Raw genomic sequence first — 24,763 nt, 5'->3', positions numbered from 1 at the left:
TTAAGCAATTCCTATTCTTGTTTGTTTTGTCTTGTCGAATTCTTGGATATCACCCGTCGAGCCATCTCTGGGCCTTGCTATCGCGCTCATGACTATTTAATCATGGCGTCTCATATGCTTCGTCCGTTGGCCTCGTCCGCGGTTCCGGCCTCAGCTACTGAGCTGTGCGCCTCAAGCTTCTTTTTCCAGAAGCAATTGAAGAGCTACAAAGTTCAAGGTAAGCTGATACACTAGCGAAGCTCGCATAAGCTAACTCGAGCTCTAGATGGTCTTCTTTCGCGTCGCAAACAATGGCACAGTACCCTCAAGGCTCCGTCTCAGCGTGCACTTGTCGCAGACATCGCAAAACCTCTCGCTCTGATCTATCAGATCCCTGTGCATGCGCCTCGCAACTATTCTACAGTGGTACTTCCAAAAACAACTCCCTACGAGAACCTAGTTGTCGGTGTTCCTACAGAAATCTTTCCCAACGAACGTCGTGTTGCCCTTACGCCTGCCAATGTAGCTATCCTCAAGAAAAAGGGCTTCAAACAAGTCCTTGTCGAACGTGGCGCCGGTATCCATGCTGACTTTCTCGATGCTGCTTACGAAAAAGCTGGCGCAACTCTTGTCGACGGCCCTAGGGAAGTCTGGTCCAACTCGGACATTGTTCTCAAAGTTCGTGGTCCCGGTCTCGAAGAAGTCGGTTCCATGAAAGAAGGCCAAACTATCATTTCCTTCCTCCAGCCCTCTCAGAACAAAGAACTTGTAGAAAAGATTGCCGCCAGGAAGGCTACAAGTTTCGCAATGGACATGATTCCCCGTATTTCTCGCGCTCAGGTCTTTGATGCTCTCAGCAGTATGGCTAATATTGCTGGTTACAAAGCTGTTCTCGAAGCTTCAAACGTCTTTGGTAGATTCTTGACTGGTCAGGTTACTGCTGCTGGCAAGATCCCCCCTTGTAAGGTCTTGGTTATCGGTGCCGGCGTTGCTGGTTTGAGTGCTATTGCTACTGCTCGCCGTATGGGAGCCATTGTCCGTGGCTTCGATACTCGACCAGCTGCTCGCGAACAGGTTCAATCTCTTGGGGCCGAATTCATCGAAGTGGAACTCCAAGAAGATGGATCTGGCGCTGGCGGTTATGCTAAAGAAATGAGCAAGGAATTTATCGAAGCTGAAATGAAGCTGTTTAAAGACCAAGCCAAGGAAGTCGACATTATCATCACTACAGCATTGATCCCTGGAAAGCCTGCACCGAAACTTCTCAAGAACGATATTCTCGACGTTATGAAACCTGGAAGTGTCATTGTTGATTTGGCGGCCGAAGCCGGAGGTAACTGCGAAGCTACTAAAAAGGGAGAGCTGTCCATTTACAACGATGTCAAAGTCATTGGTATGTACTCCTTTTCTAAAAGAAGCAGCTTGACTAATATCTTTAGGATACACTGATCTACCCTCTCGCTTGCCGACTCAGTCATCGACTCTTTATTCCAACAACATTACCAAGTTTCTGCTTTCCATGACCCCTGAACCCAAGGCTTTCGGTATAGATCTTACAGATGAAGTTGTACGAGGTGCCATCGTGACACAAGAGGGAGATATACTTCCTCCTGCTCCTCGTGCGGCACCTCCACCACCTCCTGTAAAGACTGAGACAACAAATGCCACTCCTGAAGTTGTAGCACTCACACCATGGCAAAAGAAGACTCGTGAAGTTGCCGGCGTCACTGCAGGCATGGGCAGCATTTTGGCTCTTGGAAAATGGACCAGCCCTCTCCTCATGTCGAATGCTTTTACCTTTGCTCTGGCCAGTCTTATTGGATATCGAGCTGTTTGGGGTGTTGCTCCTGCCCTTCACTCTCCTCTGATGAGTGTCACCAATGCTATTTCTGGAATGGTAGGTATTGGTGGTTTGTTCATTCTTGGAGGTGGATTCCTCCCTGAGACGATTCCTCAAGCTTTCGGTGCCCTGAGTGTTTTGCTGGCGTTTGTCAACGTTGGTGGTGGTTTCGTTATCACCAAGCGTATGTTGGATATGTTTAAGCGTGAGTCACTCGGTCCATTGTAAGATCCAGCTAACGAATATAGGACCTACCGACCCCCCTGAGTACCCCTGGCTCTATGCTGTTCCTGCTGTAGTGTGCGGCGGTGGCTTTTTGGCCGCTGCCTCAACCGGTGCTGCTGGTCTTGTCCAAGCCGGTTACCTCGTCAGCTCTGTCCTTTGCATTGGCTCCATCTCTAGTCTTGCTTCCCAGGCCACTGCTCGTATGGGCAACGCCATTGGTATTCTTGGTGTTGGTACAGGTGTTTTGGCCAGTCTGCTTGCTGCTGGTTTCACACCCGAGGTTCTCACTCAGTTTGGTGGTCTCGCTGCCCTCGGCACTATTGCTGGTATGCTCATTGGCAAGCGAATCACTCCTACCGATCTGCCCCAGACTGTTGCAGCTCTTCACTCCGTCGTCGGTCTTGCAGCTGTCCTGACTAGTATTGGCAGTGTTATGGCAGATGTGATGGACCCGTCAACTCTTCACCTAGTGACAGCCTACCTTGGTGTATTCATCGGTGGCATTACATTTACCGGATCACTTGTTGCGTTCATGAAACTTGCTGGTAGGATGTCGTCCAAGCCAAAGATGCTGCCTGGACGACACATCATCAACTCGGGTTTACTTGCTACCAACGCAGCTACCATGGGCGCTTTCATCACCATGGCACCAGGAAGCCCCCTGATCGCAGCTGGAGCCCTTGCCGGAAGTGCTGCATTGAGCTTCATCAAGGGTTACACAACAACCTCTGCTATTGGAGGTGCTGATATGCCCGTTGTCATCACTGTTTTGAACGCATACAGTGGTTTTGCTCTTGTAGCTGAAGGGTTCATGCTCGAAAACACCCTTTTGACCACAGTCGGAGCATTGATTGGTGTATCTGGTTCCATTCTTTCGTACATCATGTGCGTTGCGATGAACCGATCGCTCACAAACGTGTTGTTTGGAGGGTTGGGTACGCCGACACAAGTCCAAGAGTTCAAACCTCAAGGAGAAGTCACCCAAACATCTGTAGATGATCTCGCAGATGCACTTCTCAACTCTGAAAAGGTCATTCTTATTGTCGGTTATGGTATGGCTGTTGCCAAAGCTCAGTACGCCATCTCGAGCATCGTCTCGACTCTACGAGCCAAGGGTATCACTGTCCGTTTTGCCATCCATCCTGTTGCAGGCCGTATGCCTGGACAGTGCAACGTGCTCCTCGCTGAGGCCAGCGTACCGTACGATATCGTTCTGGAAATGGACGAGATCAACGACGACTTCCCCGACACTGATCTTGCTGTTGTCATTGGTGCTAACGATACTGTCAACCCCATTGCCATGGAAAAGGGTAGCTCAATCGAGGGCATGCCCGTGCTTCACGCCTGGAAGGCCAAGCAGGTGGTAATTATGAAGAGAGGCATGGCCAGCGGCTATGGTAAGTGTCTTGACCTCATGCTTGATTCCGCTAACAAATGCAGCTGATGTTCCCAACCCAATGTTTTACATGCCCAACGCAAAGATGCTATTCGGAGATGCTAGAGTATCGTGCGAAGGTATGCTTTTCCTTCCCCCTTATCTGTTTTAGAAACTCAACTGACTCTCCTAGCTATCAAATCTGCAATTGAAGCAAAGTCGTAGAATTTCCTATGTAGTCATATAAGAGGAGGATCATGGGCTATAGAGTGCACGTCTTAGACTCTGCATCTATTTCATTAACTGTATGAGCAAACCATACAATTTGTAGAATTTGTTTGAATTCAATACCATTTTTGGTTGTGCCGAGCTGCTCCCTACGCGAATTTATGTACACTTGACCGTCTCATCCTTATTCCCGAGGCGCAGCAACGGGCTGCCATGCCGCCAACTTGGGCTTGGCGCTATAAACAGTCAGTATTGTTTCCCTTCGTGAATGGTGCACATACGTGTTGTAGGTCTTGAAGGCACCCCTGGTCTGGGTGAAGTTGGGAATGGCGTGCGAAGGCTCAAAAGCTCGTGTACCAGCATTTAACAAGGGATCCTGGATAGGGGGCTTGTCGACGGAGTAGCTCATCCAGGCGTGCCATCCGGGTTCGATATGGGCAGCATCGTAATCGTGCTTGGCGTATTCGACCCAGCGTGTTCGGAGGGGAAGTTCCTCATTGTTCTCAAAGAACTTGTTACCGGCGCGATCGGTACCGATGAGAATACCAGCCTTGGTATCACCTGTGAATGTCAGCAGGTAATTCGAGAGTCTATAATCGTGAGGAGCGTACCGATGTACTATTTGCGCAAACAGGCATCGTTAGCCAGAGTTTCGGATTCGGGTGTCGCTCAGTCGGATACATACCAGCATCTGCTTAAAGAAGTCCTACACAAGTTAGCATTTGGCTCTGATAGCGATTGAACAGATATTTACCTTGATTCCAACCTTTCGCAGGTTGGTCAGCGTTCTTCCGATTGTCGACATGATGGCGGTTTGAGCGAGCAATTGACCTCGACGTAAAGCGGGATGGAGATGCTAATCCGGTCAATGATGGGATGGTTTGAAGATTGCCCAGCAGGAACGGATCAACCTCGGCAAATTGCCATCTGTGACGGAATAGGTACGTACCTCGAAGCTTCACAACCAGAAATATTCTAGCAATTAACAAGCAATCTTTAATTAGACTACAAGCTTCAATTAAAGCTGCATCCGACTCGATATGCTTGCTCGGAGCTGTACGCGTTGCACCACGAGGCTTCGCACCGCAAGTTTCAGACCCAGAATCACAAGTGCAAGGGTTCAGACAAGACAATATGCCATGCCTGCTGGAGGTGCTCAAGCGTCCAACTCGAACGGTGCTGGAGCTCTGGCGCCATTCGTTACGGAATTAGATCGTCTTGCGCCGAGTTTCGGTATTCGAGGAGAGCAGATCCGAATCATTCAAACACCTGCCCAATTCTACGAGACATTAAAGGTTCGATCATCACTTATTACGACAGGATTGGACTGATGGGGTTTAGGATCGGATACGGAAAGCCAAGCGACGAATCTTTTTGTCAACATTGTATATTGGAAAGTCGGAAAAAGAACTTATCGAAACGTTGCAAGAGTCTTTGAGAAATAACCCGGATGTTAAACTGAGTATTCTTACGGATGCTTTGCGAGGAACTCGTGAAGCGCCGAACCCATCGAGTGCATCACTACTGGCACCTCTGGTGGAAGAGTTTGGAGCGGATCGTGTTGAGATTCGAATGTATCATACACCAAACTTGACTGGGTTGAGGAAAAAGTATATCCCTACAAGGATTAATGAGGGATGGGGACTTCAACATATGAAGCTGTATGGCGTTGATGATGAGATCATCATGTCTGGGTATGTCATGCAATTCTTTAGTTTGGGAAATACTAACTTGACAGGGCAAATCTGTCTACCGACTACTTCACCAACCGCCAAGATCGGTACCATCTCTTTTCCTCAAAAGAAGTCACCGATCACTTCTGGAACATCCACTCAGGAGCGACATCTTTCAGTTTTCTTGTGCAACCCTCAAAAGAGCCAGCAGGTTTCACTCTTTCCTGGCCAGAGAACAACTCTGCTCCTTCACCACTAGAGAAGCCTGAATCTTTCATCAAGAGTACTACGTCAACTCTTCAAACTCTTCTACACCCCAAGTCCAAACCTGAGAATGACATCTCAGACACAAGAGTGTATATGCTTGGCCAGATGTCCCAGGTCATGAAGCCTGACACCTCAACTGAGCTCCCTATCATTACACATATCCTCAAGACTCTTGCTCTACCTTCATATCGGGAGTCTTCCTGGACTTTTACAGCTGGTTATTTTAACCCTGCGCCTTCACTCACAAAACTCCTCCTCGGTACTGCTTCCTCCTCCAACACTGTCATCACAGCTTCCCCTGAAGCGAACGGGTTCTACAAATCAAAAGGAGTATCTGGTCTTCTCCCAGATGCTTATACCCTTCTCGCTCGTCGTTTCGTCCACCGTGTGCACCACGAAGGACGCGACAACGACATCACCCTCAAGGAGTGGCGCCATGGTGTTGTTGGCCAACCAGGTGGATGGACGTACCACGCCAAGGGTCTATGGGTTACGATGCCAGGAGATAAAAACCCAGCTATGAGCATTATTGGAAGCTCCAACTACACCAAGCGCAGCTACTCTCACGATCTTGAAGCTGGAGCCTTAATCGTCACTCGCGACGAAGGTCTCAAAACAAGATTAGGAGAAGAGCAACTTTGGTTACAGGAGCATGCTACAAAGGCAACTCGGGACGACTTTGCTCGAACTGAAAGAAGAGTCGGTCTCAAAGTCAGAGTCGCCATGTGGATTGTTTCGCTAGTGGGCGGAGCGTTGTAAAAATATGTAAATCAGTGTAATCATCTAGAGTGACTCCCCGAGTCCAATGATACCCAAGAGTTAATCAACATCCATTCGGTCATGACATGCAATTGTACAAAATAATACAAGTTTATATAGTCTACACGGGCATTTTAAGCACCGAGCACTCTCGTCCCTGTCTCAGGTCCGCCCTTGACAAGACCTTGCATGACGACTCTGCTCACCAAATCACTTTGGTGTTTCTCGATCAGCTCCTTGAGCACGCTTCGCTCCAGAACAACCTTGCCTGTCTCCAATAGATCCTTAACATCAACATCCTCCATGCCAAGTGCTCGGCCTTCCCAAGGAACCTGCTCCATAGCGTCGAAAAGAGCCTCACGTCGGTTACCTGTGACAAACAGAGTTCGACCAGTGGCACGGCCCAAACCAAGGTTGCCCAGCACTCCTGTCATGTACCGCTTAAGATACCCCTCCTTCAATCCATCCTTGAGGTACTTTCCAGCAACCATCTCGTAGTCTGTCGGCAGCACAAGATCCATACCATCTTCGCATACGATCAAATCACCCTGTCGGTAGCGGTAGCTCAGAGCGGTACGCCAAGCCTTGTCGTAGACCTTGCGGTTCAGATGGGTGCCAAAGTCGCGAGGGTGAGGACCAAACGTTTTTCCACCACCACGAAGTATGGGACTTTGCTTAGTTCCTTGACGGGCACGACCGGTACCTTTTTGAGGTCGCATCTTTCGGTGGGAACCGTGGACGTCGTATCGTGTCTTGGTTGAGGCGGTACCTTGACGAGTGTTGTCGCCTTCGTAGACAACGGCAAGGTGGAGGATATCGCGGCGGAGAGGGAGGTAAAGGTGGTCGACAGACCATCGCTCGAGTGCGGTGGGTTCCAACGAGGGAAAGTTGTGAATTGTGACGGGAACGGTTTCCTCTGCTATGGTTAGTGGATGTTTGTTATATAGAAGCGAGGATAGTCGTACTGGGCTTCCATGACTGTAGGATGCTCTGTGTGTTGCTGACATCTTTGGTTGTTTCTGTCGAGACATCGTTTGACGAGACTTGTGTAGCCATTGATCGTGTTAAGGCCCTAGGGATTGTCGCCGGCTGTAATTGTTAGTATTAAACCATCATCTGCAGTTTCTTCAACATACCTTAGCAGACACCCGCAGAGCGCCCATGGCCTCAGCCAAGCAGCCAATTCCCTTGCCAGCCATTTTTGATACTTCCCTACTCGTACAATCGATAGGGAGAGACTGGTGGTGGATATACAGGTGCAGTGGTCGGCCTTTTGGTGTTGAGGTTTCGAAAACCGTGATGCGATTTAGAGAAAAGTGGATCGGCAACATCCGTCCTCCGCCCCGAGTTTTTAGTGGGGCAAAAGCGCCTGCAAACCATCCCCAGAGCATTTTTCAAGATATCTCAAGAATCACTCAGCGTCAATTCAACGTCCACCCACGCCGCACCGCTTATCATGTCGCGCTGTCAGGTCGCCATGAGGCCGATCTCTCGGCAGCTGCGGCCAACATGTCCCAGCATTGTCCGCCCCTTCACCTCTGCAGCCATCCGCCGAACACCAGCAGCCGAAACTCAGACTACGCCTACCGAAGCAGACCTTGATCCGAACACGGTGCTCCCCGAATTCGAGGAGCAGCTCATGAAGGCCGGAAAGATGCCAATTGGTTCCCGTCGTCGTCGTTTAGCCATCCGCAGCACTGGCGACCTCCCATTCGAGCACCTTCCCTACCAGGCTTTCCAAGAAGCCCGCAAGATTCTGGCGGTTGATCGAGAAGAGAAGTTGGGGAAGATTCAGCAGGAAATTGAGAAGATTTCTCGACTGGAAGCTACGAAACCGGAGGATATCAAGGGTGGTCAACATATAAAGGATATGAGACTGAGGGGTCTACGAAAATATGTTGAAGAGCTGAAGATCCTCGCGGATGCTAATGACCCTGTCGTTAAGAAGCGTTTTGAGGATGGAACGGGTATGTTTTGTTGTCAAAACACAGGTCTGGGCTAAACTAACATATCCAGGCGATATGAACAAGCCTATTTACCGTCACTACGCTGAAGTCAAGTGGCGCTCATACGACCAGCGACTTATCAACCAACGTATTAAGCAGTTCAACATCGTTCCTGATGTGCTCCCCAAGCTGGAGCCCACTGCCGATGTTCAGCTATACTTCCGCCAACTAAAGGTTCCTCCCGGTCAAATCGTCGACAGTATCGTCAGCGAAAAGCCCCCTCGTCTACGTGTGCAGGTCTTTGACAAGGGCGAGCGTCTGGTCTCTATCGTCGTTCTCGACTCGGATGTGCCCAACCCTGACTCCGACACTTTTAACAAGCGCTGCCACTTCCTCGCAGCCAACATCCCCATCAGCCCCAACGACACTTCTCTACCCCTGAGCAGGATAAAGGCTGAGGATCAGCTCGCTCTACCATGGATGCCCGCATTCTCCCAAAAGGGTGCTCCTTACCACCGTCTCGGCATCTACCTCCTTGAGCAGGAGCCCGGTCAAAAGATCGACGTCTCCAAGCTCAAGGAACTCTACAGCAAACGAGACGGTTTCTCCCTCAAGTCGTTCCGTGACAAGTTCAACACAACACCCTTTGGCTTCAACATGTTCCGAAGCGTCTGGGATGAGAACACCGCAGCTGTCATGGCCCGACACAACATTCCCGGTTCCGATATCGAGTTCCGTCGTACCCGTGTTCACAGTCTCAAGCCACCAGTCAAGCCTCGCGGATGGGAAGCCAAGCGACAAGGACCCAAGTACCGCCACCTTTGGAAGTACACCAAGAACATCAAAGGCATCTCCAACTCAAGGGGATGGATCAAGAGGAGGTAGAGGAGTGGTGGTGGATGAGCGTGTATCATATTACTGTACATTTAAAAAATGGGAATCTCTTTGTAAGAGTATCAAGAGAATTAAATCTACGACTCCATGTATAACCTGTGATTCAAGATTCCACCTCACCCGGGAATAAATTCGATAGTAGAGTTAAGCCGCATTTATTCCCATACAAGATCTCGCTTCAACCTCAAAGTAACCACCAATCACACACAATATTCTCTCTTCATGGAGCTGAACAGAGGCGTTCGCCACGACGTCAACGACTGATAGCAAGTAGGTGACATTCTTATTGGTACGAGCCGTGGCAAAGTTGGATCTGTACTGTTTGATAAACTTGATACGCCCTTGGAGAATGGTGGGCAACAGAAAGATTTGCCTAAAAGATTACAGTACAAAAATAAACAGCCCAAGAAGTCCTGCTCAAATAGCATGGACTGACCTGCTGACTTCGTACGTTGTGCTTCCAGGAGCTAATATCTCTGGTGCCCTGGGGGCAAAACACTGAACAGTGGCAAATATAGATATCGCCACTCATCTTTAATAATTCGCCCAACCCCTGCTTCTTGTAGGCGAATTACCAATTTGTAAAGCTCTGATCGGTTTTGTCGAACTCCATCTGCCCAATTCAGGTCTTCGTACACTTTTCCGTTGCCAATGCCGGTATCTCGTACGTTTTGCTTCATCAGGAAATTTGATATCTCAAACAGATATCTGAAGTAGGTCGCTCAGCTACCCGTTAGGTTTGTTTGAATATTTCCTTTTGTCGTACTCCTTTTTCCGTACTATACATCTTCACTATGCTTTGACCCCTACGCAAAACCAACCATAAATATCCTTGCCATGGCCAAACCTCGTCAAGCAATTGTCTTTTGTTGGGTCTGTCGCCTGATTAGCACTTCAACTCCCTCAGAAATGTTGGACAAGCTCCAGACTCCCATGTGGTATTTGCCACTCAGTTAGCAACTCGTACGTCCCTAACATGGCACACCAAATCATAATCGTGAAAGCGTCAAGTCATAGATATCTCATCATGGGCCTCTTATCCCTTCGCTACCCCTATCGAATTCCAGTATTATCGGAGACGTCAAAAACACCTGTTCTGACATAGGCTCAGTCGGGCCTGATGCTCTTCTTGGGCCTCGCAGTCAAGTTCCATATCGTGTCATGGTATGACTTCTCCCGGTCCTCTTCGTCTGCTACTTTACAGTCTTCCGTCTCATTTATTTTCGTTTAACAAATCGTCGATTCTGTTTCAATTCGATATCGCTCTCGGTGCTTTTTTCGTCGTTGTATAGGAAAGAATTTCAAAGTCCAGATCACAACACTGTTGTGATCTTGTGGAGAAGCGTCGAAAGTGGCTTCGTTTCCTAGGCTAGCCGCCTGTATGTCAAGACAACCCTCCCCACTCGCCACCATCTTTCATTCTTAGGGTCTCGAATTGATCATACTATCCGGCATGTGGTCGAAGTTGATCTCGGATTCTATCGATCGAGGGATGGAAGTTGCAACTGTGGTTTGTTAGCCATGTACTTGATGGTAGGGTCCAGTGACATACCACTTGAGCTACGACGATGTTTATCGCAGCAATCACCAGTGTTCTTATGCGGTGGAGTCTGAGCCTTGTTTTGCGAGGCGATACGCTGGACAAACTTCTTCGCCTCATTGTCCAGCCACTGGTTGATGTTGGCGTCATTGCAGGAAGCGTGCATCATCAGTTGATTCTTGACGGTGCTCAGTTCGTCCACAAGACCATTGTACTGCTTGTGCAGAATGTTGTTCTCATGCTCCAAGCCGTATCGAGTGTCTTCGAGGTTGCTGACCCATTCCTTCTTCTTCTGGCGACACTTTGATGCCGCAATCCTGTTGCGTTTCAGAAACTTGCTACGCTTGGCAGACTCATCCAGTCCATCATCTTCGTCGTCGTCTTCTTCATCCTCATCTCCGGGATCCGTCTTGACGGAAACAGCTTTGGAAGCTCTTCGTTGACGTGACGGCTTGGTGGCTGTCGCGGTCGACGATTTTCGAGGTTGAGTCTTGGTGGCTTTACTGCTACGCCGGGGTTTTGCATCGGTATCGGCAGAATTGGTGGATGGAATGGAAGATTTGCTCGAGGTGCGAGATGCCGCAAAGACAGTCTCACTTAGAGGTGTTCTGGGTGAAGATTGCGTGTCGGTGGGTTGTATTGGGCTGTTGGGCTGTAATGGGTTGTTGGTCAAAGTGGTGTGGCCCATGCCCGACATGCCAGGAGGATAGAAATCAACGGGGTTGTTAAGCGCAGGGTTCCACATGGCAGAAGTCATGAATAGCTGGTTGTCCATGGGATTGCTAACACTTGGAAACATAACAGCATTGGAAGGACCGTCGTTGAGTAACGGGTCAATGTTTGCATCTTCTTGTCCACCATTCGAGATAAAGTTATCCTGGAACTTCTGGGCTTGATGGCCAAAGTTTTGGTTTGGTCTGTCCATGTTGACCCTATGATCAAGTGCTGTGCTGCAGCGTACCGCACGAATAGCGCTCTGCCACTAGTGGTAGTACAGCAAGCGCAGGAGGCTATTGAGCCAGTTCGGACGAACGAAGGTTCGATGGAAGATTGAGCGTGCTACTCTGGGAGGTCGAGGGACGTTAAGCGGGAACAGGGAGGGGGTGCTTAACCGAATTGGATGAAGTTTGAGGGTCTAGGAGTCTAGACCATCAAAGGCCGAGTGTGGTGGAGGATACAAAGGTGATGAGAGAGATGGGATATTCGGAGAATTCGATCTGGAGTTAAATGATCAAGATGTAAAAGGTTGGCCGTGTTATACCCAAGTTAGATGTAGGTAGGTAGCTTGGGAAGGTGTAGAAGAAAGGCCTTTCCAAAACCAGGTAGGTACTGCTAGGGCAGGTGGCAGCTTGACGGAGAAACCAATCCGGATGTGCGCAGGCAGTACAAGCAACACCTCACAGTACCGAGCTGAACCACCGCTACTGCAAAATAGAATGGATGAGATGGCGCTTTTGTCGATCAATGATATAAAACCCGATTGCAGTCTCAGATGCGGGTTATTGAGTATAGTCGGGTCCTCCGGTCAGTTAATATTCGAAGTAACAGGGGAGGTAGGTCCTAGAATTCTAGATGTAGGGGGGGCGAATTGCTGAGCTTGACTGTTGGTGTTTCCGCGGAGTGATTCAGTCCAGACCAGTCCAATAGTTTGTCTCGTTCGCCTTTTGTGTCTTATGGCTCCTCAACTCTTGGATACAGCTGACCTTTCGGGTTAAGGCAAAATCACTGATGAGGGTCCTTATGGGAATCGAAAAGAGTCAAGAAAGATACTTGTGAGCTGAACGTATATTGGTGGTTGATTTGTAGAATGCTAGGTTTCGTTAAAACTCGGCGTTTCCAGCACCTCCATGAAGGGCTCGAATAGGTATTATAGCAACTGATGCGACCACTATCAATTACTTGCGTCACTCATTCTCCAGTATTAAAAGTCGGTGGATCAATGTACATAAACCTTTGATTATACAAGATGGCTTGTCCTTTCTACATCCAGCTACTGGGGTTTGGGGAGTGTGTGTAAGGGGAGTGGCGGGTGAAAATAAAAGGGAACACTGCACTGGATTGACGGACCTACTCCGGTGGCTTCAATTCACAATTGGTCAGATTTCGTACAAATCTAAACGAGTACAGGGTTGTATCTAAAGCTGCAACAAACAAATAATCAAGTCTGAGAAGGTTGATTCTGAGTGGCACTTGCAGATTTGATATTGGACCCTTCGTCTTTTATTTCCGTCAACGAATCACAAACAGAGCGCAGACAAATGCGCAACAATTGTGTGGTGGATTTTCCAACCAAGAAACGTCATCCTGTTTTGACATATTCAACCATCCAAACGGGTAGAAACTATGAACATCTCCGTACTGAATGACGGAAAACCCCATCAATTAACTTTGAATGTCACCTCCATAAGCAAATCATACCGGTATGATTTGCTTCTGGACTTTCGAGTGACCCCTGTGGTATTGCCCAAGGTGGAAGGAGGCGTTTATTACCATTTCAACCAATCGTTCCAAGACGGACCTACCCTCCGTTTACAAAAGATGACCAATCGAAGCATTTAAATGTGGATTGCCGGATTGTCCACAAGGGCCGACTGTATGGCTCTCGACTGGACAGTGTGATGCGGACTGTACAGATCCTAGGATGACCCCGAGTAGGCGAAACGACGGGGAATAGCGGCATCCATCCGTGCTATTCCCCGGACTTATTGAACATCCTTCAGTATTTTTATATTCATGAGATGCGTATTTCTATGCTGTTGAAAGAGCAGTTGAATATTTGATTAAATTTGTGCATATGAGTTGCAGAAATGACATGGTCGCCTCGTCATTCCCCATGCACACAGGATCCTTTCATTGATAATTCAGCTCGCTCGATTCTCGGCAATGGTTTCATGTCGAGAAAGAAGATGGCTGAATCGTTGTGAGAAGAGATATCTTGAAAGGATCGACGATTTCAATCCGGATTTCATGGGCCACAACAAGTAAGGATCATCCTAGCTGCGCGTTCTCAGTAACTTGATGACTCTTGACTGACCCAAGATGAGTTGCTTGCGGAATATCCTCAGAGAAATTTGTCTGTGTCACCAAATCATCCCTTCTTTTGATCTTTGTGCAGGTTAGTTATGACCCAGATGTCGTATGTGCTGTGCGGTAAAGAATAGCTGTCGAGCCACCGTTAATCAACGTGGGAGACTAGCAGCCCATATTTTTGCGTACACTGTACAGTAGCATATACAGTGTCCACACGCCCTCTTTGTTGAACTGCTGCAATGGTATCCGTTGAGAAGAAACTTCAGCATCGCTCAAGGCTGCAAACCGGAGCTTTTGTCCCGGTGCTTGTCTGAAGCGTTGAGCTTGTGTGCGGGGTTGAACCCGACTAGGCCAACTTGTTCGCAGGGTATCGACAAGTTCCTATCTCATGGTCAATAGCCGGATAGTCCAAGCGATGGTTAAAAATGTCCGAATGAAATGTAAAACAGGGAAATAGAGGGTAGTTGGGGGCTGAGTCGCTGACACGGCTTGGCTAGCGGGTTTATCATGGAGATGACAGGTTCAAGCTGGCTCATCGGAGGAGTCGGCCATTGGTCCGAACGAGAATCTTTGAGAGTGGGGCCATCAGGGAACCACAGGAGCATGAGAGACTAAATTATTAGGCCACTTTGTTCCACTTAGATCATACTTTTTAGTCTATTTATTTTTGTCATCTAAAGCTTAACAGTCCATTCTTCTCCCACCAGGTGGGGCCAGTTCGACATTCATTTCAGGAGTGACAATACTGTCCCTATCAGATATTGTCAAAAATGTGCATATTCCTGTTCGCAGTCTCTTATTGTCGAAGAATTTGTCCATTGTTTTTTTCTCATTAAAATGGTACCTACGTACGGAGTATAGCACGGTAAGGCTCTCCTTCAGTATCACGTGACAGATAATGATCTCACGTGATTGCGCGTCAAGGGAAGCTCAACGCGCTTGCCCCTCCTGCTCGTTATCGCCAACAGGCAACAGGCTTTACATGACCTCTTTCACCAACCTCACCTGCTGGAGCAGTAGCCAGGCAATTCGATCGTAATTGCAACTTGACGACACATCTCTGTTCGTGCTTCAATCATACTCCTTTCATCGCAAACAAAAACCAAACATGACAATGGCCGAACAACTTTCAACCCCGCGCATCACCGCCGCATATCTCGACAATTTTGTCGGCCGAGTCGTCATGCTTGTGGGTGAAGTGACTCAACTTCGAGGTGATCAGGCAACTTTGGAGTCTGACGGAACTGTCACTGTCTTGCTAAACAGAGTAAGTTATCAACAACATTTTGTGTCATTCGCACGACATTGGTTTCATCATTTGCTTATCAGAGACTTCAGGATGCCCATCTCTCAAACGGAAATACCGTGCAGGTCATTGGAAAGGTCAACCCGGACCTGTCGATCAAAGTTTTGACATCCCGGGACTTGGGTAATACTGTGGGTAAGTATCGAAATTCGCATTTCTGTCGTCATAGTTGCGTCGCTCACGTTGTATCACAACGGCGCGGATGGCTATTCCTTGAAACTGCTGTCAATTGCTATTGCGTTTATGGAAATCTCCAATGCTGATTGTTGTAGATTTCGCTTTGTACAGCTCGGTTGTTCAAGCTACACACAAGCATCAGTCGATCTTTACCGGCAACTGACTTGGGCAACCAGATCATGGCCCTTTCCAGTCCTCACAACCATACGCCCCACGTGTGGCCATGATCTGGACATCACCCAAGAGATCTGATGCTTACAGATCCGCTACACATCAAAGACAAGCTTATTTTGACGAGAAAAATCGAAAATCAAACGTAACGACACCTAAGTCAGATTCAACTGACACCACCACTTCGAGACCCTTACACAACAACACCCACACTGCTGCACAGAGGTTACAGTCCAGAACAAGATCAAACTATGGCCAGAGTAGACCTTCTATCTCCATGTCTTTCACAACGTACAGTTCCGACATTCGTGGTCGTGAAATCGAATCTCGATCTATCAGTCCGCCCTATCCATCTCACATTTCACAAACACTACTACTAACTCCTTCCATCGGCTCACTTCTACCATCGCCACCAGAGGAAATAACGATTTGCCGTTCTTATTCCCCAGAAACCACAGGACCTTCTTTCATCGAGACGCCTAGTGGTACATATTCAAGCTCACAGCAAACTTACGACCAAGATTCTCAGCTATCACACATACCATCAGCTCAGCCCTACGGATACACACCCCTTGGCTACTCTCCGCCCCCGATGTCTTCTCCAAGTTTACTCCCGTCCCCGCCAATGACACAATCCACAGAGGAAGGATTCCGCTCATATCAGCCGCCTATGTCCCCCACATTCTCAGCCTCTTCCCGCCGCTACTCCTCACTGACAGGTCGCCGTCTGCCCGATGACTCGGCTATATCAGACTCAAGATTAGACGACCTTCCGGAATCAGAGCTGTTTGACTCGGTTCTCGAGGGGATTGGACGCATTCATGTTTCAATGGGTCGGGATGATGCAGGCAGGTGGCGAATACAACGGGCCACTGACGAGAGACCATAGAATATTCTCAACTCTACATCCCTATTAAATTTTCGGTATGGTGCAGGTACCAATTCGTGCCCCTGGGCATGTCAGGACGGACACAAATATAAAGTTGGGGCGATGTTGAAGATCGGCACTCGAAATCCAATCATGGTTTTGTGTGCCGGCATAAAAATTGAGGGTCCAGCGTAATTCGGCAAATGGACTTTCAAAAATTCAATGTTCATCACACAGTGTTTCTCCAAAATCGCATATGAATTCGGGATCGAGATTCAAACATTACTCAATACTGATCTGCAGAGATACATCGTTCTAGACCTTGCATTTTTCAGGCAACTGATCTCCGCGGAACATAAGCTCCTCTCAAATAGGATCTGAGTATCAGACACTTGTCACATCCTGCAACGCGGCCTTTGCGAATTCGAGAATAAAAATCGCTTTACCCAATGAACTTCATGGGAGAACCTCCGTTGATATTTGATATACAGACACACCCTTGCCACGTATTGAAATAATTCCTAGACTTGATGATTAAAAACAAAAAAGTACCGCACCACCGCCACCAGGGTCTTGTGAAGAAATCTAGACCCTTTGTAATCTCTGCCAACCATAAGAAAATCTCTTCGCCACAAACTTGTCAAACATTGAACCCTTATTGGATTATCTCGCACTTCAGCCACCGTCCAATTGCACCTGAGCCTCGTTGTCCAGTAACTTCTGCGCCGCCATCCAAGTTTCAGCATCGCCCGGGCTGATATCTCGTTCTGTCGTGTGAGCCTGCAAGGTATTCTCCGGGCCATCGGTCAAGCCGTCGAGACATCTCTGTATCCGCGTAGAAACAATCCTACAGTCTTCCGATCCTGAACTGTCACTCTCATATCGATCGGCATTCTCCAAGAACGCAGCGTTGTCTTTTTCTGCATGCTCCAAATACTTTGATCCAGCAAGCGTTTTTCCTGTGGCGACCTGTCCGTCGGCAGCTCCTCCGGCCACTTGTATTCCTTTCAGTCGTGCTATGAATCGTTCAAATACTTTGATCCTCCGCTCTGCGCTTTCGGCTCTCTCCTTCCACATCTGTGCCTCTCTCTTGGCTTCTCGTAGTTGTTGACTCAATGTACCAATATCCGCGTCTTCTTGTACATCAAGCTGCCTTCTTAATTGATTTGCTTCTTCCGTCTTGAGGTCTAATCGCCGCTGAAGTCTTCGAATCTGTGTATGGAGAGTGGTGGTACTTCCAGGGCGTTGAATAGGATTTGCAGTGTTGTAAGGAACCATCAGTGCATCAGTGTCTTGGGTATTGATTGCAGAAGGCGGTCGCACAAAATTGAGATGCTGGGCAATAGGGGGCTGTTCGGGATACGGCATCATTGTACCAAGGCTTCCAGGATTCTTGAGTGACGGTTCTATACCGTTTTCTGCTGGGACTGGTTTTCTTCGTGGCATTGTTTGCCGTAGAGTCAAGACTTCCGGTTGTCCCTGAAAGCTTTGCGAAAGCTTTCTCTCCTTGTCTGCCTGCTGGATTTCAATTGCCTTTATCGCTGCTTCTTCCCCAATGGAGACTCGCAAATCTTGTCCACTGATCACATCGTCAACTGTATTTGTAGTGGCTGACGGGTTGCGAGAGTTCACCTTCTGATTTACTGGATCATGCGGCATGCTGTGTCGACCCGAGACCGAGACTGATTGAGACCGTACGCTCCTCGTTGGTGATTTTTGGGAGAACTGAGAGATGAGAGCTTGAGTTTTACTGGCGCTACTTGGCGGTGTCGGAGACCTTTCAATCGATCTACCACCTTCGAACTTGGCAGCCAACGCCCTGACCCCTCGGCGGTTTTCAGTTGGTGATATGCTTGGTCGCTTCAACACTCCTTGGTTTCTCTTGGGTATGGAAAACCATGGGGTTGATTCGTCGTAAAGAGACTCAGTTTTGGGCGTTTCTGCCGGCATGGACACAACCCGACTAGCGGACCGACGTGCAAAAGTCTCAGGAGTTTGGTGGTTCTGTATGTTGCTTTCTTTAGACTCTGGGGTTTGTTGAATTCCGCTTTTCGTCTGTGACCCTCCTGATGCGCCAGAAGGGACTTGCTATGTCGCTACGTGGCTCTCGGGGGATTGTGGCTTCATCGGGAGATTCTCTCCTGCAATTGTTGATGGCACCCGCATAGGCGCGTAAAATTGTCTTGGTGTTGTTGAAGCAGAATTTGCCGAGGAGTTGTTATGAGTCCCTTTCTGACCACCCCAACTGATAGTATACTCATTTTCCCCGTCCGGTTTGTCCAGAGGATTTTGTTGTATATCAGGTCCCAGGCCGAGGGTTGATGCTGGTGTATTATGATTGCTGCCAGTATTGATCGATGGATGCTTGTTCTGTTCCGAAGAGTCCAATTCTCTGAGCTCATCGAAATGCGCTTTGAGGACGGCTTCTAACGCTTCCTTCTCGGAAGGAAACTCAAGCTGGGTCGTTTGGGAAAGTATGTCTGTCAAAGTATCGGAAGACCTCGCAACAGACTCTGGCCAATCAACCGTAATGGAATGACGGTGTGTCTTTTCGGGGTTGCCTTTTCCTGGATGCTTCTTTCTAATCGCACCCTTGCGTTCAATGGATACGGGGTCTGCAGTGGTTGTTACCCCCAACATGTCTTGCGCGTCGACACTGGCTCGATGCAAAGGGATTGATCGCTTGGAAGATGTGCGAGGCGGAACGTCTTCCTCTGAAACCCTTGGGCTATGGTGGTATATGGCTCTGTTGTTTCTCATGACTGAGGTAGGTGTCGAGGCGATGTAGGACTCACTGTCTTTCCCTGGTTCAACACTGCGGTTGTGACCGGAGTATGTCAAGTCGTTGTGAAAATCTTGCCTATCCCTCGGAGTCATCTGAAGGCCATAACTCCCCCCGGCGACGCTATATCTCTTGTAGTTTTGGGCACCCTGCAGGCCCTCTTCATCGTGAATGCTCTCCTCCACTGTTGGACTCAGACACCCTACACTGGGTCTTATCCCAAGCTTTCGGGATGTCGAGCTCCCACGGTTCTTCGATCGGTGTTTCGTCATCCCCAGGGTAGGTGTAGGTGGCTCCGGGCTGCTTTCTCTCGTGATCTCATCTCCCGCCTGGTCACGCCATTCCCGATCCCAACCTTGTGGCTTTTTGATAACGAACTTGTTCTCCTGGGAATTAATCATGGGGCTCATGGTCCGTGGCTCGTGTTGTCGATTCATGCCCAGGGATTTCATCTGACGCACAATGTCTCTCCAATTGACTATGAGCATTTCTGTGATGGCATTGGCGACGAGAATCTTGTCCATTGTGGGAGGGCCTGGTAGTTCATCAAGTGTCTTCCGTACACGTCGATCTTGTCGCGACTTTGGAGATCTCAATGGGAGCACCAGTAAGCCTGCCTTGGGTGTGGCCAATTTCATGGAGTAAAGCCCGAGTAAGTCGCCTAGGAGGAGAGGCCCAAAGACTATACCCAGTGCATTGTAACCCATCAAATCTCCAGTTGGTAGTGGTCTTCCTTCTTCGTCTTCCCGAGGGGTGATCTCTGCTACTCTCCCAATGAGGCTGAGAAGTCCAAAAACGGCGCAAATCAATTCCCTTCGGAACTGCGACTCTACAGTTGCGATAGCCAAGGCAATGAGTCGGGCCCGTACTTTGGTGTGCTTGGTACGAGGGAACTCAGGGTCACCTTGCAGTTGGGAATGGATTGCAACGAAAGCGTCGAAAAGAGATAGGGAGCCGAGTATCCCACCAGGAATTACCGAGAGAAGCCGCTTAAAGGTTGATGCGACATCATGTACAGAAGCCTGAATGTGCATAGGCAAGTTTGCGCATCGAACAGTGGTACTCGTAATGTCGACTTGGCCGTATTCCGTGGAGCAGTAATAGTCGAAAAGCATGTTGACTACTCGGATGGACCCTGGTATACGAAATATCCCTCGAGTAGTGACATGCTGAGCGATGTGATGTGCAGTAGCTCGAAGACAGGTAGGAAGTATGAGGGCAGACGGTGCGTGTTCAACTGGGAGATAGAACATACTCTTGCCGCTTATCCGTATCATGGACTGAAGATCGATCATCTTTGGAGTTTCGCGCCGATGTACTAAATTGTGGGCAAGATCTGATACGCTGCGTTTGTGACGAGGTCCTTGAGTTGGCGGTAATGTGTCCGGCCCGTTTTGATTCGAGGAGTATCGTAGTATGCGGTAAAGCCATCCTTGCTTCCGAGGACTGTCAAGTCCTTTGGCCTAATCTTGTCAGGAGCTGTGTTGAGATAACAAAAGACACTTACTCGAAAGTCAAAGTCATCAATCACCAATATTCTCACTCCATTCTAGGATGGTTAGTTTGACTGAAAGCTCGCTCTTTCACAAGCAACCTCACCTTTTTTGCCAAACGGTTGTATTCCTGGACAAAACCTGCCCTATCATCCAATTCATCAGTATCATTAAGAATGTTGTGATCGCCGCTGCTGTTCGTCCACGTTTTGCTGGTATATGCAGGCCCCTGGTGAGCTGTATGCCGTATTGTAGCTTGTAAAGACAAGTTACTCCGGGACGGCGCGAGGCGATGCTGAGGAATATTCCTGGGCGCAGAGTAATGACCCAGAGATGCTGGGTGATAATAGTTATCCATCGACAAGGAGTTGGTGTAGTTGATGCGAATTAATAGAAGATTCCGATAGTATCCATCCGTTAATGAAATGCGGCTGTCTCAAAAAAAAAAAAAACTGCCTAAAAGCAAGAGATGATGGAGTTGATGTGTTGTAACTCTTTACGTATCGCAGAGGCGTCGTATGTATTGAAACGATAAATGATTCATTGCGTTTTGCGGAAGGGTTTGGCGGCAACAGAGAAGTTGGGAAGGTGCTGGTTGATTGAAGCGTTACGACAAGAGCGGAGGTTGTGGCAGTGATTGCAGGTGGCAGCAAATATGGCACAAAATAGTTTGGAGCCACAGGACAAAAGCAATGAAATACAAGTCACACAGCAGCTTACAGACAGACGAGTGACGATGAATAAAAAGCAGTAAAGGTTGGTCTATCAGAATGATAGGTTGTGAAACTGACCTACAAAACAAACCCAAGTAAAATATGGGGATGGAATACTGAAATAGATCAAGATAATGTGGATAGAACCAATGTCGTCAGAGTGCAGCAAGCAGTAGTATCAAGTTTGTCTGTCATCCATCATGTCGTCCAACTGAGACCTGACCAATCCCACTCAAATATTGAAAGCCACCCAGTTCCCGAAGCCGAAAAAGCGTCCATCGCTGTGACACTGGACGTCCAAAGAAGTCATCTTCTCTGAGACAAGCTGCATCATGCATGCATACCTTACCAACGGTCTATAGCGAAAGACATATGCAACATAGTGATATTCTTTCCACGGAAACTCCCCTTGCGCCAGTTTATATGCTTGCCTCCCTGTCCCTGATCGTAGACGGCATGCAATCATTATGAATCATTTGGTCCCCTCAAGCCCAGTTGCTTGTGTCCTCCACTCCGTACAACAAAACATACTTGAGAATATCTGAAAGGGAGATGATGCCCTTGAGCTTGTTGTCGTCGTCGACCACTATCAGACGGTGAACTCTGCTCTTGCGGACAGTGTCAAAGATGGAATCCAGGCGATCGCCTTCACTGCATGTGTAAATGCCTGGACTCTCATCGGATCTCTTGCACAGCGCCTCTCCGACAGAGCCATCCAGATCTTCGTAGGCGCCGCCTTTGATACAAGGAATGACATCCACCGCTTCAAACACATTCAGCACTCGGCCGTGTGAATCGATGATCGGGACACAGCTGATGTTATATTTGACCATGAGATGAACGACGTCAAGGACCGAGCTGCCCATTTTGGCTGTAGCGATGCCTGTGTATGTGCCGAGACCAATCTCCCGGACGGTCTTTTTCAGCAGTACTGTGTTGTGTTCGTTGTTGACCGCGATAAACTTGAGGATACGATATTGAGTAATGACCGAAACAACCATCTCCTTGTTGGTCTCGCTGTCGACATCTACAAGCGGGATTCGTCGCGCGCGGGTCTTGAGCATGCGTCGGCATGCCTCGTAGAGCGGCTTCGAAGGATGAACCGAAACTGTCTCGATGGGTATCGCGCCAATCGACTTTTCAATATCTGGCTACTGTTAGCGATGAAGGCGTCGAGAAGAATATGACCAACTTCTTAAACTACTTAGCCGGAATTGATCGAGTTTATGGAACTCGTCAGGAAACTGGCAATAGTACTGGATAACATTGATGAAATCGGTGCTCGTAAGAATGCCGGCGAATCTGGAGGTTTTGGAGTTCCATAGAGGAGCCGATACTATCGCTGTAGAAAGTTTTAGCATCGGTCAAAACTGCAGGTGGGGTGACGCACAGTTCTGTGTTAGTATGTTGATCGCTTTTTTTATGAGGAGTTCGTTATCGAGGACGATGAGTCGGAACGAGAGTGGCAGAACATCGTAGCTAGTGCGCACTTTGAGGAAATCGCGAATAGCATTCTACAGCAACATTAGCTCAGCTCAAGATATCTTCAACCGGATGCGCGCGTGCCCCACGTCGATCTGTACGGACGGAGGGATGCGACGAGACAAGTGCTCGAAAAGACAGGCAAATGACGGTACATACCAGACCCTGCAACTGATCTCTGTCCAGAGGACTCAGAGGTTTCGGCTCGGTAGGTGCCATTGGGCTCCGAATGGAAGTCCTGCGTCGAAGGTAGGATGACGGAGCGACAAAATGAGGGACATGGACATGACCGGCGGCTGAAGTGGAGTTCGAGGGGCCAGTGGAGGTTGATGCAGCCCGCCTGCGTGGAGTTATCAAAGCCGGTCCTGTCACGACTCCAACTCCAGCTGGAGGTGCTGTGGCGTCTGTGCCTTGAGGTGGTGCTGACGTTGTGGTCGAAGCGCTTTCGGCTGCTGTACCAGTCATGCCAGGTACTGTGCTGGTGCTGGGGGCATCAGTTTCGACGCGGGGCAGCTCGCCTACAGTATCGTCACCGTCTGCATCACCAGTTGAAGATTCGGTCGAAGGCTGTTGTGGTTCGGTTTCGGTCTGGGATTCTATCCATGATTTGACTTGTTCTTGTGCCGGATCTTCGGGTTGAGGTTCTTCTGTCTTGAGTTCGCCTTGGGTTCCCAGAGGTTCGCTTGGTAGAATGATATCTGCTGGTGCTGGTGCATTTGCTTCGGTTTCGAGAGGCTGATCCCCTCGTACGGGCTCGGGTTCTGGATTTCCCTCCATTCCAACCAAGTCCTATATCTTGCTTGATGTTGCACAGTAGAACGCGACAGTAAATCAATCACACCTCGAGTATTTGGATAATTCGTAGGTTGGGAAATCGTAAATGATCAAATGCTGCACAATTGTCAATGGCTAGAAGAGAAAGAGCAGTGAGCTGAGCTGTGGCGCATTACTGATGGTAGAAACGCCGATGATGACAAAAGGTAGGCAGAGAAAATAGGAATAGAGCGACAACAAGCTCTGAAAATGGTCAGTAAAAATAAACTGATAAATTTGGTGATTGTTCCATATCAATAAAGACGCAGTTTGCTTGATAAAACGTGGGAGAAGACACAGTCGGAGTGCAAGGAGGGAAAATAGTGCTCAAATTGACCATCACTGACAATCGCCCGGTAATCGGTCGGGCATTTGACAGACAGCCTGCTTCGGCTGTTATAAATGATAAGAGAACCACCTACAATACAGTTTGCCCAACAAAAGTCCAGCATTACTGTTACTGTACAGCGGGCAGACGCTACAGTTCAGTACTCCATACCGCTGGCCAACATGGGATCTGAACGGACCCTTGACACTACACAGGCGGAGTACAACCAACAGCGTCATGGGCAGATCGACGATGAACTTTGCGTCTTGGCATGATTCAGCCGTTTTACAGTTGTTGATGATCTCCGAGCCTCAGGATTGGTCCGCGTCATTGACCTTTTCAGTAACATATCGTCTTTTGTTGTAGTTTGTGACAATGAACAGTCTTGTGATGATGTGAGTGTCAATTTGACTGCTTCACCATGATATCCAAAATCCCGCAACCCTTCTTGGCTCGTTATGTGTTTATGACCAGGGATTTTTGGTGAGACAGGGCTTGGAGGGATGGATCACAATCCAATCTTTAAGCCGCACAATGTCCATATCAGTAGTCTGCATGTCTTGGATCTTCATTCCTCATAATCACGTCGTGTGTGTTACTGTGACCACACTTATGAGGAGTGATTTCAAGGGTCCAGGATAAGATACTCCGACCATAACCAGCGATGTCTCAGATAACATTCGATCTTTGTAGACACCAACGAAGGAAAGATCACATATTCTGGTAATGAGTAGTTTGTCAAAAAGTACGCTAGCTCCATCACAACTTTTTCATGGCATCAGAGGATTGGAGACGGTACAGGGTAGATTGTCCGTGACGACTTCAAGTAAATTTGTGCTAAACAGAACGATGATGTCGACTAGACCCTTTCTAT

The 24,763-nt window shown here is 48.5% G+C and overlaps 9 protein-coding genes across 9 annotated transcripts; 4 read left to right on the top strand and 5 right to left on the bottom strand.

Annotated features, from left to right (window-relative positions):
* Positions 1–114: 114 nt before the first annotated feature.
* Positions 115–3,591, top strand: EDB82DRAFT_431670 (NAD(P) transhydrogenase beta subunit-domain-containing protein; the record flags this gene model as incomplete). The annotated part of the gene is made up of 5 exons (XM_065607701.1): positions 115–217; positions 260–1,372; positions 1,419–2,024; positions 2,068–3,441; positions 3,485–3,591. 5 exons carry the CDS (start codon positions 115–117, stop codon positions 3,589–3,591), a joined length of 3,303 nt encoding a protein of 1,100 aa, XP_065464352.1.
* A 68-nt stretch (positions 3,592–3,659) lies between these two features.
* EDB82DRAFT_283517 (NADH ubiquinone oxidoreductase subunit NDUFA12-domain-containing protein) lies at positions 3,660–4,569 on the bottom strand. The gene is made up of 5 exons (XM_025729254.2): positions 4,402–4,569; positions 4,333–4,353; positions 4,259–4,265; positions 3,929–4,208; positions 3,660–3,883 (listed from the first exon to the last, which is right to left on the bottom strand). The coding sequence occupies exons 1-5, from the start codon at positions 4,450–4,452 to the stop codon at positions 3,832–3,834; spliced, it is 411 nt and encodes a 136-aa protein (XP_025583540.1). The 5' UTR covers positions 4,453–4,569; the 3' UTR covers positions 3,660–3,831.
* A 79-nt stretch (positions 4,570–4,648) lies between these two features.
* EDB82DRAFT_510768 (uncharacterized protein) lies at positions 4,649–6,422 on the top strand. Its single transcript, XM_025729256.2, has 3 exons — positions 4,649–4,942; positions 4,989–5,341; positions 5,386–6,422. Exons 1-3 carry the CDS (start codon positions 4,688–4,690, stop codon positions 6,344–6,346), a joined length of 1,569 nt encoding a protein of 522 aa, XP_025583541.1. The 5' UTR covers positions 4,649–4,687; the 3' UTR covers positions 6,347–6,422.
* Positions 6,423–7,727, bottom strand: EDB82DRAFT_510764 (ribosomal protein L4 domain-containing protein). Its single transcript, XM_065608864.1, has 3 exons — positions 7,483–7,727; positions 7,312–7,435; positions 6,423–7,262 (listed from the first exon to the last, which is right to left on the bottom strand). Exons 1-3 carry the CDS (start codon positions 7,675–7,677, stop codon positions 6,481–6,483), a joined length of 1,101 nt encoding a protein of 366 aa, XP_065464351.1. The 5' UTR covers positions 7,678–7,727; the 3' UTR covers positions 6,423–6,480.
* A 7-nt stretch (positions 7,728–7,734) lies between these two features.
* EDB82DRAFT_510762 (mitochondrial 54S ribosomal protein mL38) lies at positions 7,735–9,261 on the top strand. The gene is made up of 2 exons (XM_025729258.2): positions 7,735–8,313; positions 8,363–9,261. The coding sequence occupies exons 1-2, from the start codon at positions 7,803–7,805 to the stop codon at positions 9,175–9,177; spliced, it is 1,326 nt and encodes a 441-aa protein (XP_025583543.2). The 5' UTR covers positions 7,735–7,802; the 3' UTR covers positions 9,178–9,261.
* An 850-nt stretch (positions 9,262–10,111) lies between these two features.
* Positions 10,112–11,873, bottom strand: EDB82DRAFT_283447 (uncharacterized protein). The gene is made up of 2 exons (XM_025729259.2): positions 10,739–11,873; positions 10,112–10,691 (listed from the first exon to the last, which is right to left on the bottom strand). Exons 1-2 carry the CDS (start codon positions 11,649–11,651, stop codon positions 10,609–10,611), a joined length of 996 nt encoding a protein of 331 aa, XP_025583544.1. The 5' UTR covers positions 11,652–11,873; the 3' UTR covers positions 10,112–10,608.
* A 2,868-nt stretch (positions 11,874–14,741) lies between these two features.
* Positions 14,742–16,400, top strand: EDB82DRAFT_283344 (replication factor A protein 3-domain-containing protein). The gene is made up of 3 exons (XM_065607387.1): positions 14,742–15,023; positions 15,095–15,197; positions 15,416–16,400. The coding sequence occupies exons 1-3, from the start codon at positions 14,865–14,867 to the stop codon at positions 16,297–16,299; spliced, it is 1,146 nt and encodes a 381-aa protein (XP_065464350.1). The 5' UTR covers positions 14,742–14,864; the 3' UTR covers positions 16,300–16,400.
* A 553-nt stretch (positions 16,401–16,953) lies between these two features.
* On the bottom strand, positions 16,954–21,282 carry EDB82DRAFT_466448 (uncharacterized protein; the record flags this gene model as incomplete). The annotated part of the gene is made up of 4 exons (XM_065607903.1): positions 20,660–21,282; positions 20,568–20,609; positions 18,439–20,523; positions 16,954–18,366 (listed from the first exon to the last, which is right to left on the bottom strand). The coding sequence occupies exons 1-4, from the start codon at positions 20,909–20,911 to the stop codon at positions 16,954–16,956; spliced, it is 3,792 nt and encodes a 1,263-aa protein (XP_065464349.1). The 5' UTR covers positions 20,912–21,282.
* EDB82DRAFT_510752 (uncharacterized protein) lies at positions 21,283–23,937 on the bottom strand. Its single transcript, XM_065608863.1, has 4 exons — positions 22,908–23,937; positions 22,657–22,780; positions 22,459–22,608; positions 21,283–22,413 (listed from the first exon to the last, which is right to left on the bottom strand). The coding sequence occupies exons 1-4, from the start codon at positions 23,523–23,525 to the stop codon at positions 21,752–21,754; spliced, it is 1,554 nt and encodes a 517-aa protein (XP_065464348.1). The 5' UTR covers positions 23,526–23,937; the 3' UTR covers positions 21,283–21,751.
* Positions 23,938–24,763: the final 826 nt, after the last annotated feature.

The sequence above is a fragment of the Fusarium venenatum genome (genome assembly GCF_020744135.1).
Source record: "Fusarium venenatum strain MPI-CAGE-CH-0201 chromosome Unknown EDB82scaffold_3, whole genome shotgun sequence".
Taxonomy (NCBI): domain Eukaryota; kingdom Fungi; phylum Ascomycota; class Sordariomycetes; order Hypocreales; family Nectriaceae; genus Fusarium; species Fusarium venenatum.
The sequence above is the reverse complement of the archived record's forward strand: the minus strand, read 5'-3'. Positions and strand labels throughout refer to the sequence as shown.

Coding starts and splice junctions, on each gene's coding strand:
- EDB82DRAFT_283517 (XM_025729254.2), bottom strand. CDS start 4,452: ATGTCGACAATCGGAAGAACGCTGACCAACCTGCGAAAGGTTGGAATC. Junction 4,354..4,401: donor TGCGAAAGGTTGGAATCAAG/GTAAATATCTGT, acceptor TAACTTGTGTAG/GACTTCTTTAAGCAGATGCT. Junction 3,884..3,928: donor GCCTTCAAGACCTACAACAC/GTATGTGCACCA, acceptor GACTGTTTATAG/CGCCAAGCCCAAGTTGGCGG.
- EDB82DRAFT_510768 (XM_025729256.2), top strand. CDS start 4,688: ATGCTTGCTCGGAGCTGTACGCGTTGCACCACGAGGCTTCGCACCGCA. Junction 4,943..4,988: donor AATTCTACGAGACATTAAAG/GTTCGATCATCA, acceptor GATGGGGTTTAG/GATCGGATACGGAAAGCCAA. Junction 5,342..5,385: donor GATGAGATCATCATGTCTGG/GTATGTCATGCA, acceptor CTAACTTGACAG/GGCAAATCTGTCTACCGACT.
- EDB82DRAFT_510764 (XM_065608864.1), bottom strand. CDS start 7,677: ATGTTGCCGATCCACTTTTCTCTAAATCGCATCACGGTTTTCGAAACC. Junction 7,436..7,482: donor CTCTGCGGGTGTCTGCTAAG/GTATGTTGAAGA, acceptor TAACAATTACAG/CCGGCGACAATCCCTAGGGC. Junction 7,263..7,311: donor CCTACAGTCATGGAAGCCCA/GTACGACTATCC, acceptor TAACCATAGCAG/AGGAAACCGTTCCCGTCACA.
- EDB82DRAFT_510762 (XM_025729258.2), top strand. CDS start 7,803: ATGTCGCGCTGTCAGGTCGCCATGAGGCCGATCTCTCGGCAGCTGCGG. Junction 8,314..8,362: donor GCGTTTTGAGGATGGAACGG/GTATGTTTTGTT, acceptor TAACATATCCAG/GCGATATGAACAAGCCTATT.
- EDB82DRAFT_283447 (XM_025729259.2), bottom strand. CDS start 11,651: ATGGACAGACCAAACCAAAACTTTGGCCATCAAGCCCAGAAGTTCCAG. Junction 10,692..10,738: donor ACATCGTCGTAGCTCAAGTG/GTATGTCACTGG, acceptor AACAAACCACAG/TTGCAACTTCCATCCCTCGA.
- EDB82DRAFT_283344 (XM_065607387.1), top strand. CDS start 14,865: ATGACAATGGCCGAACAACTTTCAACCCCGCGCATCACCGCCGCATAT. Junction 15,024..15,094: donor TCACTGTCTTGCTAAACAGA/GTAAGTTATCAA, acceptor CAGAGACTTCAG/GATGCCCATCTCTCAAACGG. Junction 15,198..15,415: donor GGACTTGGGTAATACTGTGG/GTAAGTATCGAA, acceptor TTGGGCAACCAG/ATCATGGCCCTTTCCAGTCC.
- EDB82DRAFT_510752 (XM_065608863.1), bottom strand. CDS start 23,525: ATGGAGGGAAATCCAGAACCCGAGCCCGTACGAGGGGATCAGCCTCTC. Junction 22,781..22,907: donor GAGATCAGTTGCAGGGTCTG/GTATGTACCGTC, acceptor ATGTTGCTGTAG/AATGCTATTCGCGATTTCCT. Junction 22,414..22,458: donor CCGGCTAAGTAGTTTAAGAA/GTTGGTCATATT, acceptor AACAGTAGCCAG/ATATTGAAAAGTCGATTGGC.